The 18267-nt window shown below is 52.1% G+C and overlaps 1 protein-coding gene across 1 annotated transcript in view; it reads left to right on the plus strand.

Moving 5' to 3' along the window:
* LOC139681459 (S-adenosyl-L-methionine-dependent tRNA 4-demethylwyosine synthase TYW1-like) overlaps window positions 1–18267 on the plus strand; it is a 107340-nt gene that overhangs the window by 58264 nt on the left and 30809 nt on the right. Inside the window, exon 13 of the mRNA XM_071574858.1 lies at window positions 5826–5961. Coding sequence (XP_071430959.1) covers window positions 5826–5961 — 136 coding nt within the window. The remainder of the gene's footprint in view (window positions 1–5825; window positions 5962–18267) is intronic.

An 18267-nucleotide genomic window follows, 5' to 3' on the forward strand; every position in this document is an offset into this window, starting at 1 on the left:
ACTGTGATTACTTCTGAAACTGAAGAGAATGGGATGTTGTACCTGCTGGAGAACAGAGAGGGGCTGTGCATACCTGGTGTGTTTCTGTCAGCCAGAGGAGGACACTGAGCTCATAAATTTGGGATCTGGTCTCTGTTCTAATCCTTCCTATGGAAACACTGGAGTGGTGACCTTTGAGTGCCTTAATTTCATGTTCTCACCCACCACAGTCAGCTCTGCACGAGCCCTGCAGTGGCAGAGCCCACTTGGCATCTCTTTGGTTTCAACCTCAGTCTCCCCCTGCTCTTTTTCATCTCTTTCTCTCCCCCGGTTTTATTTTATTTTCTTCACCCTTTAAACAAACTGTGATTACTTGTGAAAGTGAAGAGAACGGGATGTACCTGCTGGAGAACAGAGAGGGGCTGTGCACACCTGGTCAGCCAGAGCAGGACACTGAGCTCATAAATTTGGGATCTGGTCTCTGTTCTAATCCTTCCTATGGAAACACTGGAGTGTTGACCTTTGAGTGCCTTAATTCCGTGTTCTCACCCACCACAGTCAGCTCTGCACGAGCCCTGCAGTGGCAGAGCCCACCTGGCATCTCTTTGGTTTCAACCTCAGTCTCCCCCTGCTCTTTTTCATCTCTTTCCCCCAGTTTTACTTTCTTTTCTACGCCTCTTAAACAAACTGTGATTACTTCTGAAAGTGAAGAGAATGGGATGTACCTGCTGGAGAAGAGAGAGGGGCTGTGCATACCTGGTGTGAGTGTTTCTATCAGCCAGAGCAGGACACTGAGCTCATAAATTTGGGATCTGGTCTCTGTTCCAATCCCCGACAGCAGCTGCAATGGCTCACCCCAAAGCTCTGCCCAGCCCAGCATCCTGAGTGCAGGGCAAGCAAAGGTGACAAGCACACACCCCGTGGCAAAGTAACATCAGAAGGTTTTGACCTCCCTCTCAGAGGGACTTGAGTTAATGTTGAAAACATTGTAATGAGCTCTTCAAGAGTCTTTACGCATGCAAAGGATCCCTATTTCTGCTGTTCTGGAGCATTCAGGCTGCTTTTAACAACATCTGAAGCAGAGCAGCAAAGAAACACAGCACGTGGTGTGAGCTGCAGGGTGGGTGAGAGCTCACAGTTCCATCAGCTCTGGCAAAGTCTAAGCCTGGAGGTGTGTGCAGGGTGGCTTTGGAGTGTCACTCAGCTCATCCTCTCTGCTCCATCCTCTCCATGTCAGGACTTCTGGTAGAGCTTCCTTTTCCCTCCTTCCCGTGGTCTGAATATGGCAGTGAGGGGGGAGGGCAGGCAATTTTGGAGTGAGTAATTATACACTACAAAGGCATTCCAAATGATTGAATAATTGTGTAATCAAGTTACTTTAAGTCATGTATTATGTGCCTGATAAATAGAAATTGCTCTTTCCTAAATATAGCAGTTTAAAAAGAGAGATCAGGCTCTAGTTTGAAGCTGCACTTCTTCGGATCTGCTGAATCTACTTTTGTTCAAAAGTAACAAAAAAGAAAGTGCTAAAATGCTGGTCTTGCTGTCTTAAAAATGGCAACTGATCTTTGGCTCATCAAAGCAAATGATTTGCTTAATATGGGCACTGAAGGAGCAGCAGGCTCAGTTCTGTGCTGTCAGCAGGGGGGAGCTGGGGAGGGAAAGTTACTCCTGAAACAGGCAGTGACCTCTGGTGCAGGAGAGCTGGAGAGGGACTTTGGACAAGGGATGGAGTGCCAGGACAAGAGAGAAGGGATAGGTGGGATATTGAGGAGAAATTCTTCCCTGTGAGGCTGGGCAAGGCCTGACACAGGTTGGGCAGAGAATCATAGAATGGATTGGGTTGGAAAAGACCTCCGAGTCACCAAGTCCAACCCTTGGTCCAACTCCAGTCCCTTTACCAGATCATGGCACTCAGTGCCACGGCCAAGCTCAGCTGAAAAACCTCCAGGGATGGAGAATCCACCCCCTCTCTGGGCAGCCCATTCCAGTGCCTGAGCACTGTCTCTGGAAGGAATTTTTTCCTCCTCTCCAACTTCAATTTCCCCTGGCAGAGCTTGAGCCCATTGTGCCCCCTTGTCCTATTGCTGAGTGCCTGGAAGCTGTGGGGCCCCTTCCCTGGAAGTGTCCCAGGCCAGGTTGGACAGGGCTTGGAGCAACCTGGGACAGTGGAAGGTGTCCCTGCCCATGGCAGGGGGTGACACTGGATGAGCTTTAAGGTCCCTTCCCATCCAAACCACTCTGTGAGAGGGGAGTGTTTAGGGGGGTTTAGGACAGGAACCCACTGGGGCTCCAGTTTGGTGCTGCCTGAGCCTTCTCCCCCTCCTCCTCCTCCTCCTCCTCCTCTTCTCTTTGGGCTGCACCTTCACCTGCCCAGACACACAGATGTCCATAAAGTGAGGTGAGCTCACACTGAAAGTTCCTGGCTCTTGTTTCTGATTTGTGGCTCTGAACAAGACCCTCTGTGTGTGTGTTTGCATTTCTGACTATCAATATTAAACATTCTCATAAATGCTCAGAAGCACATACTGGGTTTGGTATTGCTGTTTCTGTCCCTGTGGGCTGGTGGAAGCACCTCATGGCTGGTGCCTGACATCACTTCATTGCTCTTGAGTTGTGCTGTGCCACTCTCTCCTGATTCCTGCTCAAGGTCATGTATAAATGCCCTGGGTTCTGTGTCCTGGTTTCCATCTCAGACAACCAAACTCCATCCTGGTACCACACAACTCCATGTCCTGTTAATTAGGAAATGTGGGTCCATTCCAGGACCATCTGACTGGACTCTTGTTCTCATGGCACCCATGGCTGCCCTTTCTCCTTGTTCCCTGCTGGCAGAGCTCATCCTGGCTCAGTTCCCAGCCATGCAGGGCCCTGGGGACTGCTCCTGTTTGGGGCAATGTGGTGCAGAATTCCCTCCCTGGGATCTCTTCTAATTCCTTCATTTTCTCTCTCTCACAGTGAGTCTGGTTCTTGCCTGTCCTCAGGTTTGAGTTCCTCAGAGAAGAGGTGATTTTTCTCAGCTTTAGTTTGAAAAACACCCACTCCATCTTCACTGAGGCCCCTTTTAATTAAGCAAACACAGCATTGGGTATAAAAAGGAGTATTTTGGCTCAGTATTCTGTGAAACTGAGTATTTCAATCCACTTAGGCCTAGAACATTTGGTCATTTTGGAGTCTGTGGCTTTGAGCTGCCAGTCCAGACGAGCTTGTTTACAAAGCTGATATTTTAACCTGAAATGTTAAGTTTGTTCTGGGTGATTTCATTTTGCTCTCTAAATAAAGGCAGAGAGAACGTGTTGGGGTGGATTGTTCTGGTCACAAAGAGCTTTGCTCGGTCTCGCTCTGGCCAGTTCTTGTCCCTTTGTCACCTTTGGGCTGGGCAGGGGGTTGATGTATTTTTAGGTGACACTGTTTGGCACCTGAACAATAGTTTCTAATTTCTTCTCATCTTCTCTGAAGATCCACAGGGAGCTGGGACTGGTGCCTGCTCATTACACTGGCAAAATGCTGTCCCAGTCTGTTGGGCTCTGTGGGACCATCAGGACGTGGTTGTTCTTCTCAGAGCCCTTGGGGCAGGAGGTGCCACCACAGTGGGTGTGCTGCACTCACTGCCTTTGCCACTCTGCCTGTGACAAGGGTTTGTCCCACCCCTGGAGGTGTCCAAGGAATGGCTGGATGTGACACTCAGTGCTCTGGGCTGGGGGACAAGGTGGGGATTGGTCACAGCTTGGACTCGATGACCTTGGAGGTCTTTTCCAACCCAAATGATTCTGTGGTTCTAAGGGAGCTCCTTCTCTGTGTTCTTAATGCCCTCCATGATCCCTTTGCTGATGGAATTGTTGCTGCTTCTCTTTTTCTTCTTTGGTTTGTGGAAGGGATTAGACTCAGCCCTGGCTCTTCAGGAGGTTTAATCTCTAGAGGTTACCAGTGTTGGCCTCACAGATGCTCACCAGCACTGTGTGACCAGAAGGCTCTTCTGCTGGGTTTCCATGGAGTAAGAGCCTTGGCAGCAGAAGGAGAACACAGGGGTGGTTTGTGTGGGGCTTATTTTCTAAACAGCTTTGCTATCCCTTCAAAAAATTGGCTGAGGATCCAGCTCCAGGTCAGGTGAGTTCAACATGTCCAGCAGTAGGAGATGGCTGAATTATGGCTCTGTTTAGAATCCCAGGGTCACTGAGGTTGGCAAAGCCCTCCCAGCCCCTGGAGCCCACCCTGTGCCTGATGCCCACCTTGTCAAAGCCCTCACAGCTCATGGAGCCCACCCTGTGCCCAATGCCCACCTTGGCAAAGCCCTCACAGCTCATGGAGCCCACCCTGTGCCCGATGCCCACCTTGGAAAAGCCCTCCCAACCCCTGGAGCCCACCCTGTGCCCGATGCCCACCTTGGCAAAGCCCTCCCAGCTCATGGAGCCCACCCTGTGCCTGATGCCCACCTTGGCAAAGCCCTCCCAGCCCCTGGAGCCCACCCTGTGCCCGATGCCCACCTTGACAAAGCCCTCCCAGCCCATGGAGCCCACCCTGTGCCTGATGCCCACCTGGTCCCCCAGCCCAGAGCACTGAGTGCCATGGACAGCTCCAGGGATGGGGACTCCAAACCTCCCTGGGCAGCCCCTTCCAATGCCTGACCATGGAAAAAAGTCTTCCTGATATCCATTCCTATTGGAAGGGGTAAGTTTTCCATAGGCCAGAGCAGACAGAACGTGGGGAAGGGGCTGATTTTAACCCCAGGATCACTGGGGAGCAGCAGAGCCTGTCCACGCTTCCCCTGACCCCTCCCTTGGGAAGCCTTTCCCAGTGTGTTACAGCTGCTCTGGAGTGAAACATGTTCCAGTTCAGTGAGGAAAAGATAATTAAATTGTCAGCCAGGGCCTGTGTGTGTGAGGTTCTCAGCTCTGGGGGTGTTACTTGTTCAAAGCTGGTTGGAACATCTTGCTCTTGATGGTGGTCACTTGGCAGAGACAAACCCCTGGACTTGGATGGTTTTCTGTGCTGGTTTAAAGGTAAACTGGGAGGAGAAATGAACCCAACACAAAAGAGATCATAAGTCAGAGTTACAATTTAATAACAATATTCCAAGAAATGCAATGGCACAAAGAGAAATTGGGTTTAACCCCCAAGCCCAGCAGTGTAACCCACCCCCTGGGGCACAAACACAGGGGGGTTTGGTGGCCCCTGTGCTGAGCCCCACGTGGTTCCGTCGAGTCCAAAGGAAAAGGAAGGGACAAACCTGTTGGTGCAGATGATGGCACAGTCTGGTGGAGAGTGGTGGGCTCCTCCTGGCCAGGGGCTGCTCCTCCTCTGCATCCAGTGAGTGGTTCCCCAAGTCCCCAAAGCCCAAGATTGTGTCCCCTGAGGTTTGGGTGGGAGCCCCCAGTGCCTCCCCCAGGGCAGGGAGTTCCACACTGGGGGATCTGACTCTGGCAGTCAGGGGGGATTTTGGAATGGTTGCTGGCCCCTGAGCAGAGCTGAGCCCTCAGGTGGGTGTGGAGGTGCCAAGGAGTCCCTGCAGGGCAGTTCTCCCAGCTCCTCTGCCAGGCTTCTTTCCCAGCCAGCTCCCAGCCTGAGGGCTCAGCTGTGCCCTGGGCAGCTGCTGCCAATGGGCCATTGGGAACAGTTGCTGGGCAATGGCCCAGAGGGTTTGGAATGCCCAGCTTTGGGCACACCCACACAGGGACAAACTGCTCCCACCTGCTCAACTGGGACATCATCCCTGTAAATACCATCCAGCTCTGTTGCTGCTGGCCCTGGTGGGAGCTGCTGTACATTTTCTGTGTGCTTGGCTGGGGGAACAGCAGCAGAAGCAGCAGCAATGTCTGCAAACAGCAGTTCCTGCTCTGCCTCCGCAGGGCCCTGGAGCCGGTGACGCAGCTCTACGTGAGTGTCGACGCCAGCACCAGGGACAGCCTGAGGAGGATCGACAGGCCCCTCTTCAAGGACTTCTGGCAGAGGTTCCTGGACAGTTTAAAGGCCTTGGCTGAAAAGGTACCCAGCTAAGAATGTGCTTTTTTTCATAAAGACATCTTTCATCATTAAAAGTTTTTGGAGAGGCTCTAAATGTTCACATCAGTTTGAACTGAGAGTTGAGTGCCCAAACCTTCTTCAATTCAGTTATAATATGGTTAATAATTCTTTCATACTCTAAATATTTCTACCTGTAACTCAAGTTGGTCTGTAAACACCTCAGGCCTTAAATACCTTAATGCCCATTCCAGTGAAACCCCAGGCAGCTTCATCAAGAGTTTCTTCCCCCAAGGGTTGGTCTCCCACAGCTGCCACAGACTCCAAAGATTCTTGGGAACGTTGGAAAAGGTGGGATGGTGCGTGTGGTGGTACCTGCCTAACAGAGGGTGACTTTTTAGGGATCAGGAAACCTCCCTTGGGGCAAATGGAAACAGAAGAACAAAGAAACTCCTTGAACACTCTGGGGGAGATTTTGGCTCCTGTGAATTCAGTCTTTGTCTCTTAAATACACCTGTCTCTCTATTTATCTTGCAAATGAGACTCTCAGCATCATTAAACTTTTTGTCTCAGGAAACAACAACATTAATTTCAAAATTAAGCACCTTTTTCTTCCTTCACACCCTCCTGACTTCTACTCTCTACGAAAGGAGAGCCTTTCTACAAAAGATTTGAGAGGCTTAAGATGGAGCATGGAGTGTGTTCTGGGTGTGTTGGGAACATATTCCATGGTTTGTACATCAGGTGCAGCAAGTTTGATCAGTTTTCCATGTGGGGAGAAACTTAATGAGAAAAGGAGAGGGAAATGTGTCTCAAATGTGGCAGCAAAATTCTGTGAGTATAAAGTGCTGTGAGAGACAAAGAGATTATCAGATAGTCGATTTCCTGAAGTGGTTACAGGAAAACAGGCTGCTGAAGGAAAGCTGGAAATTCAGGGGAGCTTGGGAAGGGTCAGAAACCCCCGTGGGCCTCTTTGCTCTGGTTCTCAGAGGTCCCCTTGAAACTGCAGTTCAGGAAGGACATTAAAGTATGTGCTGGAGTTTGGCAGCTCTGGCCACCCTCCTGCTCCATAGAAATACCCTCACCACCCTCCTGCTCCATAGAAATGTCCTCACCACCCTCCTGCTCCATAGAAATACCCTCACCACTCTCCTGCTCCATAGAAATACCCTCACCACCCTCCTGTTCCATAGCAATATCCTCACCACCCTCCTGCTCCATAGAAATACCCTCACCACCCTCCTGCTCCATAGAAATACCCTCACCACCGTCCTGTTCCATAGCAATATCCTCACCACCCTCCTGCTCCATAGAAATATTCCTCACCACTCTCCTGCTCCATAGAAATACCCTCACCACCCTCCTGCTCCATAGAAATATTCCTCACCACTCTCCTGCTCCATAGAAATACCCTCACCACTCTCCTGCTCCATAGAAATACCCTCACCACCCTCCTGCTCCATAGAAATATCCTCACCACCCTCCTGCTCCATAGAAATATCCTCACCACCCTCCTGCTCCATAGAAATACCCTCACCACCCTCCTGCTCCATAGAAATATTCCTCACCACTCTCCTGCTCCATAGAAATACCCTCACCACCCTCCTGCTCCATAGAAATACCCTCACCACTCTCCTGCTCCATAGAAATACCCTCACCACCTTCCTGCTCCATAGAAATATTCCTCACCACCCTCCTGCTCCATAGAAATATCCTCACCACTCTCCTGCTCCATAGAAATACCCTCACCACTCTCCTGCTCCATAGAAATACCCTCCTGCTCCATAGAAATACCCTCACCACTCTCCTGCTCCATAGAAATACCCTCCTGCTCCATAGAAATACCCTCACCACCCTCCTGCTTCACAGAAATATTCCTCACCACTCTCCTGCTCCATAGAAATATTCTTCACCACCCTCCTGCTCCATAGAAATATCCTCACCACTCTCCTGCTCCATAGAAATATCCTCACCACCCTCCTGCTCCATAGAAATACCCTCCTGCTCCATAGAAATACCCTCACCACTCTCCTGCTCCATAGAAATACCCTTACCACCTCCTGCTCCATAGAAATACCCTCACCACCTCCTGCTCCATAGAAAGATCCTCACCACCCTCCTGCTCCATAGAAATACCCTCACCACCCTCCTGCTCCATAGAAATACCCTCACCACCCTCCTGCACCATAGAAATACCCTCACCACTCTCCTGCTCCATAGAAATACCCTCACCACCCTTCTGCTCCATAGAAATATCCTCACCACCCTCCTGCTCCATAGAAATATTCCTCACCACCCTCCTGCTCCATAGAAATACCCTCACCACCCTCCTGCTCCATAGAAATACCCTCACCACTCTCCTGCTCCATAGAAATACCCTCACCACCTTCCTGCTCCATAGAAATACCCTCACCACCTTCCTGCTCCATAGAAATACCCTCACCACCCTCCTGCTCCATAGAAATATTCCTCACCACTCTCCTGCTCCATAGAAATACCCTCACCACTCTCCTGCTCCATAGAAATACCCTCCTGCTCCATAGAAATACCCTCACCACCCTCCTGCTCCATAGAAATACCCTCACCACCCTCCTGCTCCATAGAAATACCCTCACCACCCTCCTGCTCCATAGCAATATCCTCACCACCCTCCTGCTCCATAGAAATATTCCTCACCACCCTCCTGCTCCATAGAAAGATCCTCACCACCCTCCTGCTCCATAGAAATACCCTCACCACCCTCCTGCTCCATAGAAATATTCCTCACCACCCTCCTGCTCCATAGAAAGATCCTCAGTTCTGGAAGATTTACCCCAACCAGCAGCTCTGAGAATCACAACAAGGGAGACCTTTGCACTGTGAGGGCTCTGTGGTGATTTGTGTCCATCTGAGCAGGGAGCTGAAGGTCCATGGGATTGTGTCAGCTCAGAGCTGAGTGTGACATGTTTTGTGGTAATTAATGAAGCACCCTGGGCCAGCAGCACATGAATTAGTAACAACAGGGCTGCAGGAGCAGGACTCCCTCCCTCCTTTCTGATCCTGTGCTCTGATGGAATCAAACACTCGTGTTTACCAGTTGGGCAGATGTTGACACGTCACCTGCTGAGATGAACAGCCAGGAGAGACTTCCCATTAAATGATGAGTTTTTCTGCCTTCTGACATGACAATGTTGGGCTATTTTCTGCCAAATCTACTTAGATTGGTAGATCTGGGAGACTCAGTGGAATTGAGTGGCACTTCCTTCTGCAAAGGCAGGTGAGCAGCGTGATCAGGTGGTTTGTGTGGGATTGTGCTGGCTGGGCTTAAACCAAATCCCAGGTCAGAGTGAGCTGAATTCAGGTACAAATTAAGTCCTCTGTGAGCAGAGGAGGCTGTGGGAAGCAGGGAGAGCTAAAATACTGAAGGCAAAAGTTATTGCAGAAGCCTTTTGGGAACTTGCTTTTGCTCATCATTTCTCTCCTGCTGCCTCTCTTGACCCTGGACAGATTTGGTTCATTCATCCCTGGGTGTTGTCAGAAATTTCCTTGCAAAGAATTGAAGGTGAAAGTATTGGCAAGTCTGTCCATAAAGCTAAAAATACTCTGGTCAAGGTGAAGAGGAGAGGAAAAAGGAGCTCAACCAGCAGGTGCATTTTCTCCTCAGAGCAACTGCACTTTGAAGGGTCCTTGAAACATGGATAACACAAGAGCCAATTAATATTTGCTCCAGTTGGTAAAACTGCTCTGCCAGCCCTGCCCAGCTGTGTGTTGTGTCATCACAGGTGGGCACAAGAACTCTTGGGGCAGCTGCTGTTTGTTGGGTTTTTCCTCTTAATCCCAGAACCACTGATACTGGAAAAGCCCTGCCAGCCCCTGGAGCCCACCCTGTGCCCGATGCCCACCTTGGAAAAGCCCTCCCAGCCCATGGACCCCACCCTGTGCCCAATGGCCACCTTGGAAAAGCCCTCCCAGCCCATGAAACCCACCCTGTGCCCGATGCCCACCTTGGCAAAGCCCTCCCAGCCCATGGAGCCCACCCTGTGCCCGATGCCCACCTTGGCAAAGCCCTCCCAGCCCCTGGAGCCCACCCTGTGCCTGATGCCCACCTTGTCCCCCAGCCCAGAGCACTCAGTGCCACGGTCAGTCCTGCCTTGGGCACCTCCAGGGCTGGGCACTCCAAACGTCCCTGGGCAGCCCCTTCCAATGCCTGACCACCCTTTCCATGGGGAAATTCCTCCTGATGTCCAACCTGCCCCTCCCCTGGCCCAGCCTGAGGCCGTGCCCTCCCCTCCTGTCCCTGTTCCTGGAGCAGAGCCCGACCCCCTGTCCCGGCTCCCCCCTCCTGGCAGGGATTGCAGAGCCAGAAGGTCCCCCCTGAGCCTCCTTTTCTCCAGGCTGAGCCCCTCCAGCTCCCTCAGCTGCTCCTGCTGCTCCAGCCCCTTCCCAGCTCTGTCCCCTTCTCTGGACACACTCCAGCCCCTCAATGTCCCTTTCCTGAGGGGCCCAGAACTGGCACAGCCCTCAAGAGCCCTCACCAGTGCCAGCACAGGGGGACAGTCACTGTCCCAGTGGCATCATGTTATACATCATTCTGGTACCCACAAACCACCTTAAAGTGCTCCTGGAGTGGGGAAGTGCTGATGCATTTTGCTGGGAAGGTGCTGCCGATTTATCTGGAAGCCAAATCCAAGCCCCATATTTCTGCAGTGCCCAACAAACCATCCAGACTGACCTCACTCTCCTGAGCACGAGACAAGCTGGCACTGCAGCTCCTGAGTCACTGCTGGTGGGAGTCCTGGGCAGGTTTGGTCTGGGCACATCTGTGGGAAAAAGGAGTTTTTTCAGAGCACAAGTTGTGCCTTGCTGGGCTCAGCCTGGTGGTGTTTGGCAGGTGCTGATCCTGCAGCTCCCCTGCTCTCTACCCTGGGGCTGCAAAGCAAAGATCTGCTCTGATAATCCAGGCAGAAGGAAGAGGAAAGGAGAAGACAAAGTCCTGGGTGAGAAAGGGTGTTCTGGACTGTTTTCTTTCCTGCAACCAAAACCAGGCTGATCCTTCTTAAACAGGAGGGCAAAGAGGTGGGTTTCAAACCTGTTGCTTCAGTGAGGTGATTGTAGAACAACAGAATGGTTTGGGGTTGGAAGGAACCTTAAAGTCCATCTCATCCCACCCCCTGCCATGGGCAGGGACACTTTCCCCTAGCCCAGGTTGCCCTGCCCAGGAGCTCCATGGCCCTGCTGTGCTGAGGAGCCAGAGGTGGGCACAGCCCTGCAGATGTGCCTGCCAGGGCTGGGCAGAGGGGCAGGATCCCCTCCCTGACCTGCTGCCAGTGCTCTTCCTAAGCTGTTGGGAGACTAAAACAGCCCTAGAAGGAAGTTTCTGCTGGTCCAGGGGTGTCCATGGGGTTGCTGATCTCTGGGCAGAAGGTCCCTGATGTCACTCACGTGCTCTGAGGAACATTCTTCCAACCTTGCCGTGGTGTCACCTCCTCTGTCTGTATTTTCTTGACTTAATCATGATAAATCCTGTCCAATCCACTCGATGCCCTGTACCCTGCAGTACTTGCTGTGCTGCCAGACACCAAGTGGGCATTGCTGAGCTGCTCTAACTTTCAGGGGACAGGTGCCAATGTTCTCTCAAACAGATTGAAGCCACACACAAAGCAAGAGGGGAACGAGCCCTTGAGGTTAATAAATGTTGTGGCACTGCAGGAACTGATGATGAAGCAGAACCTTGTCCTTCCTGTCCTTCCAGGAGGGTCACAGAAAGCAAAAGAAACAGCTTATTGGCACTGTCAGGAGCTCAGAGTCGTGGCTTTGAACATCATACACAACATGTGCTTCACATCTTGGGTATCACCTTGCCCTCAGTGTTTCTCTGCTTCAAGGCAATTAAGATTTCCTGGAGAACCAGGGCCATGGCTCTCTGGGTGAGGTGTAGCAAAGGTTTTGGGGTTTTTTTTCCTTTATTAAAACTATTGTCAAGAAGGGAAATAGTTCCCTCTACCTGTGCTGGGCTGTCACCCATTGGCAGTGCCTGGATTTGGTGCCTGGCACTGCCAGGATGTTCCTTGCTGGAAGGTGCCAGAGGAAGGCAGGAGATAGAAAACCATCTCTCATTCCCATCTTCCAGGTCAGCATTTGCACAGTGCTCCCAGGTAATTCCTTTTACACTTCTGGATGCTGAAGTTGGAATATTTAAACATTCCCAGCCTTGCATCTGCTGCTGTTTACTCTTTTTTTCCCCCCCTCAATGTTACTCTGCCCTCGAAGTTCCCCTTGGCTCTGTGTGAATACAAACAGCATCAATAGATGGAGTCACATCTTCAGCACATTCTGGTGCTTATTGTTATGTAATCCATGGCAGGAACAATTGCTGCTCTGAAAAGACACATTTGATTTGCAGGGAGATGATTTGTGTGGTTCCTGGGGGAGGGGGAGCCCTGTGTGATGTTTCTGAGCTGAGTGACTTTTGAAGGAGAATTTAAATGTAAAATATGCAACAGATGTTGGAATCAGTAATCAATTTTGCCACTATAAATTTGGAAGACTCTGACTCTTCTGCACAGTAAATGCTCTGCACCAGCTGTGGGCTTGTGTTAATGGGCTTGCTAATGAGACTTGTGGTGTAACCCCTTGGAGCTGCAGTGAGAGGGGTGTGACACAGGTGAGGTGTTTAATACTAACTTATTGCCTCTGAAGTACATCATCTCCCTTCAGTGCAGCTTCCAGGGAGCAGCAATCCAGAGGGACCAGCAAGGTGTTTGGCTGCAGGGGGAGAGAAACCTGATTTCTTCTGCCTGCTCCAGTGCCTCTTGGTCTGCTTGTAGGCAAGAAAAGGGGGGAATTGTTCCCAAACACAGCTCACAGTCAAAGGGATGTGTCATTCCAAGCTCCTGGCTGTGCTGTGTGTCTTGGCAAGGCAGGACAGTGAGCTGGGGGAAGGCAAGGTGGGTGGGACCAGCCTGAGGCAGAGGTGGGGGCAAAATCCATGTTGTCTTAGTTCTTGTCTGGTGCTTTGGGGGTTCCTTCCCCTCCTCATTCCTGCCTGGGGCTTTGGGGCTGTTGGCTGTGGCTGCAGAGGCTGCTCAGCTGCCACCCTGGGGTTGGCACAGGGCACTCCTGCCCCTTGCCCTGGCCTTTGGAAAGGGGCTCTTACCTGGGAGCTGGAAATGGGAATGACAAGGCCTTCCTCCTCCTCCTCCTCCATGTCCTCTCATCTTTCCCTCTCCTCAGCCAGCACACATCATCCAGCTTGCCCAGCTTTTCTGCTGATTAACATTTAAGAAGCTTTTGATATTCTTACCCTCTATTAAACATGATCTTCCCTTTGCCTTGAGCTCTCCTGGAAGCTGCATGGGAGGTGCCAGGCTTGGCCTGAAGGGAACTTGGGTTTGTTCCCCTTTCCAGCCCTTCTGTTGCTTATCAATCCAATCACTGGCCAAGGGCTGCTCCATTCCCTGGGAATGGCTCTGGGGCTTGGAATGTGTCCAGAGGAGATCATGGAGATTCTCCAAGGGCTGGAGCCCCCTCTGCTCTGGAGCCAGGCTGGGACAGCTGGGGGTGTCACCTGGAGAAGAGAAGGCTCCAGGGAGACCTGAGAGCCCCTTCCAGTGCCTAAAGGAGCTCCAAGAGAGCTGGAGAGGGACGTGGGACAAGGGATGGAGGGACAGGACACAGGGAATGGCTTCCCACTGCCAGAGGGCAGGGATAGGTGGGATATTGGGAAGGAATTCCTGGCTGGGAGGGTGGGCAGGCCCTGGCACAGGTTGGGCAGAGAAGCTCTGGCTGCCCCAGCCCTGGGAGTGTCCAAGGCCAGGCTGGACAGGGCTTGGAGCACCCTGGGCTGGTGGGAGGTGTCCCTGCCCATGGCAGGGGTGGCACTGGATGGGCTTTAAGGTCCTCTATTGGCTGAGCCAACTTGTGTTGTGTTCACCCATTCCCAAGGCAGGAGTTGGGTGCAGTTCCTCTGCTGACTCATTCAGGGATCTCCCTCTTCCCTTATCCCAGGGGAGCACTTGGCTGCTCATGAGTGTGTTTGGTGAAGGAGCTGATATCAGATCACAGAATCACAGAATGGACTGGGTTGGAAAAGACCTTCGAGATCATCAAGTCCAAACCCTTGGTCCAACTCCAGTCCCTTTACCAGATCATGGCACTCAGTGCCACGGCCAAGCTCAGTTGAAAAACCTCCAGGGATGGGGAATCCACCCCCTCTCTGGGCAGCCCATTCCAATGCCTGAGCACTCTCTCTGCAAAGAATTTCTTTCTCATCTCCAACTTCAATTTCCCCTGGCAGAGCTTGAGCCCATCGTGCCCCCTTGTCCTATTGCTGAGTGCCTGGGAGAAGAGACCAACCCCCAGCTGGCCAGAACTTCCCTTCAGGCAGTTCCAGACAGTGCTGAGGTCACCTCTGAGCCTCCTCTTCTCCAGGCTGAACACCCCCAGCTCCCTCAGCCTCTCCCCACAGCACTTGTGCTCCAGTCCCTTCTCCAGCCTCGTTGCTCTCCTTTAGATGCACTAAAGGATCTCCCCTAATCCTTAGTTCTGAGAGCAGCAGGGGATGGAGTGTTTGGTGAGCCCTGCAGTGGGAGAGTTGATGATCCATGGGATGATACAAGTGTTTACAGACCTGTAAAAACATTTGTCTGCTCCATTGCTTTTATGTCATTCTGGCTCTGTGTGAAATTTGCTTAACAGTCCTGAGGAGCCTTTCTCTCCCCTCTGGGCTCTCCTGGAGGGTCCAGGCAGGAAGGTCTGAAGGCTTTTCCTGGAGACTGGGTCTCTAAATGAATGCTTTGGTTTGAGGTGTCAGAATTTCAGATCCTGTCAAGCCCAAGTGATGCTGCTCAGGTGGGAGGAGGAGGCACACTCTGCATCCAGGGACATGTAGGCCTTGGGTCAACCCTTTGTTGTGATGTTATTTATTAAGAACCAATGTAATTTTGAAATAGAATCATAGAATAGAATCACAGAGTGGTTTGGGTTGGAAGGGACCTTAAAGCTCATCCAGGTCCACCCCCTGCCATGGGCAGGGACACCTCCCACCAGCCCAGGTTGCTCCAAGCCCTGTCCAACCTGGCCTGGGACACTCCCAGGGCTGGGGCAGCCACAGCTTCTCTGGGCACCTGTGCTAGGGCCTGCCCACCCTCACAGCCAAGAATTCCTTCCCAATATCCCACCTCTCCCTGCCCTCTGGCAGTTTGAAGCCATTCCCTGTGTCCTGTCCCTCCATCCCTTGTCCTCAGTCTCTCCCCAGCTCTCTTGGAGCCCCTTCAGGCACTGGAAGGGGCTCTGAGGTCTCCCTGGATCCTTCTCTTCTCCAGGTGAGCCCCCCCAGCTGTCCCAGCCTGGCTCCAGCCCAGAGGTGCTCCAGCCCTTGGAGTATCTCCATGGCCTCCTCTGGACCAACTCTAACAGTTCCACATCTTTCTTCATTGTGGACTCCAGACCTCAAACACTCCTGTGTTGAGGGATTTAACAGATATGTGGGTGTGGCATTTGGGGACATGGCAAGTGGTGGCTTTGGTGACTCTGGAGGAACAGCTGGACTCGATGATCTTAGAGGGCTTTTCTGACCTTAATGATTCCAAGATCTTTTCCTGCAGAGCATCATCCAGGTGCTCTTCAGGGGCTGCTTTTAAAGCATCATCCCAGTGTGTGCTGGGATGGGAATGTCCCCCCCACACACTCCTGGCACCTCCTGCTCTTCCCTCTCACTCTGCAGGAATGTCCTCACCCCCTGCCAAGCTGCAGCTCCACTAGTGAACAAGAATGGGCAGTTCAAATGTTGAAAACTTATTTCTCTGTCCATAATGGTTGTGATTTTAGAGCCCAGCTCCTGAATTAGGACCTTACAAGAGCACTGGTCTCTCAAGGATTGCTTAATCAATAAGAGAAATTTATTTCAGACTCCTTGTTTATGTTGGGCCTTGTTAAGTGGAATGGGCAGCACTTCCAGCACATCATGGTGGGCCTTTCAGATCTATTTTTAGAAGCTTTGGACAAAACCCAGAAGAAAAATACCATAAATCCTTTGCTTCGCCGTCCACAAGAGTGTTTTTTAACGAGGTAATTATGTTTTTATGGCAGCTTAATCTCTGCTTTCATCATTGGAACTTGCATTGCTGGTTTGTTATTTCCTGAGATAACAAGTGGCAGTTTGTTCCTCTCAATCCAGTCACCCCATGCCAGGCTGTGGCTGAGCCTGGGTGCTGTGCCACCCTCCCAGGGAGGAATTCCTTCCCAATATCCCATCCAACCCTGCCCTCTGGGAATCTGAAGCCATTCCCCTTGTCCTGGCACTCCAGCCCTTCTCAATAGCCTCTCTCCATCTTTCTTGTAGGGTCCCATCAGGTACTGCAAGGCCACAATGAGGTCACCCTGAAGCCCCAGTTTTTTCCTGAAGTTCCCCCCCTGTGTGTGTGAGGATATTTTATGTGTTTGAGGTGAACTTTCCTCCTTCTTGCCATAGAATCACAGAATCATTAAGGTTGGAAAAGCCCTGTAGGATCATCAAGTCCAACCATCCCCCAGCACTGCCATGTGGCACTTGGGGACATGGGTCAGTGGTGGCTTTTGGCAGTGCTGGGGGAACACTTGGACTCAGTTTTGGAGAGTTCTTCCAACCTAAACCCCTCAGAACTCGAGGAAACAGCAAGAAACTCAATCAGTTCTATCTGTCTATGAGTCTGTTGATGAGTCTGTGACTGTCTGAGATTCTCCATATGACAATCTAATGATTCTATTTTGCCATTTGTTCCTTCTCAAACCAAGGGGGCAAAAGGATTTTCATATGAAATGTCGATGAGCCCAAAGGAACTGATTCAAAGTGTGACCCAAACCTGTCCTGGCACTCCAGAGCTGCTTCTGCAGAGCTGAGGGGGATCTCTGCTCTCTGTGCTCAGGGACAGCACCCAGGGAATGGCTGGAGCTGTGCCAGGGCAGGGACAGCACCCAGGGAATGGCTGGAGCTGTGCCAGGGCAGGGGCAGCACACAGGGAATGGCTGGAGCTGTGCCAGGGCAGGGACAGCACCCAGGGAATGGCTGGAGCTGTGCCAGGGCAGGGACAGCACCCAGGGAATGGCTGGAGCTGTGCCAGGGCAGGGGCAGGTTGGATCTCAGCAAAAGGCTCTTCCCCCAGAGGGTGGTGGGCACTGCCCAGGCTCCCCAGGGCAGTGGGCACAGCCCCAAGGCTGCCAGAGCTCCAGGAGGGTTTGGATGATGCTCTGGGGCACAGGGGGTGACTCTTGGGGCTGGGCTGAGGGTTGGACTGATGGTCCCTGTGGGTCCCTTCTCTGGTTCTGTGTCCCCCCTGCACACAGAACCCTGTCCCAGGTGCAGTGAAGGTTCCTGCTCAGCTCAGACACCATTTCTTGCTCAGGCCAAGGCAGGTGGTTCCTCTCCTGACTCAGCTCCTCTGTGGTTGGAGGTCAGTGCTGGCCGAGCTCCTGTCACGTGGCAGAGCAGCAGCTGGAGCAGGACAAGGTTCCTGTCCCCTGGCATGTCCCTGTCACGGCCCTGCTGCTGCTGCAGCTGCTGCTCCAGCCCATGGAGAGCCTGGGTGGGGAAGGTCCTGATCCTGCCTGTCTTGGGAGCCACCATGGCACAGTCCCTGCCAAGCTGAAGGTTTAAGTCCTTTCAAAGTCACAGGGCCTTGGAGCATTGCTGAGGGATTTTATATCACCTGATGGGGAGGATTTTTCATCTCAGGAGTCCTTTTCTGCTCAGGTCAGAGCCAGGCTGTGTCTCTGACACAGAGAAGAGCAACGAGGCTGGAGAAGGGACTGGAGCACAAGTGCTGTGGGGAGAGGCTGAGGGAGCTGGGGGTGTTCAGCCTGGAGAAGAGGAGGCTCAGAGGTGACCTCAGCACTGTCTGGAACTGCCTGAAGGGAAGTTCTGGCCAGGTGGGGGTTGGTCTCTTCTCCCAGGCACTCAGCAATAGGACAAGGGGGCACGATGGGCTCAAGCTCTGCCAGGGGAAATTGAAGTTGGAGAGCAGAAAGAAATTCTTTGCAGAGAGAGTGATCAGGGATTGGAATGGGCTGCCCAGAGAGGGGGTGGATTCCCCATCCCTGGAGGTTTTTAAATGCAGATTGGCCGTGGCACTGAGTGCCATGATCTGGTAAAGGGACTGGAGTTGGACCAAGGGTTGGACTTGATGATCTTGGAGGTCTTTTCTAACCCAATCTATTCTGTGATTCTGTGATCTGATATCAGCTCCTTCACCAAACACACTCATGAGCAGCCAAGTGCCCCCCTGGGATAAGGGAAGAGGGAGATCCCTGAATGAGTCAGCAGAGGAACTGCACCCAACTCCTGCCCTGGAAATGGGTGAACACAACACAAGTTGG

The sequence above is a fragment of the Pithys albifrons genome, chromosome 21, assembly GCF_047495875.1.
Source record: "Pithys albifrons albifrons isolate INPA30051 chromosome 21, PitAlb_v1, whole genome shotgun sequence".
Classification (NCBI taxonomy): domain Eukaryota; kingdom Metazoa; phylum Chordata; class Aves; order Passeriformes; family Thamnophilidae; genus Pithys; species Pithys albifrons.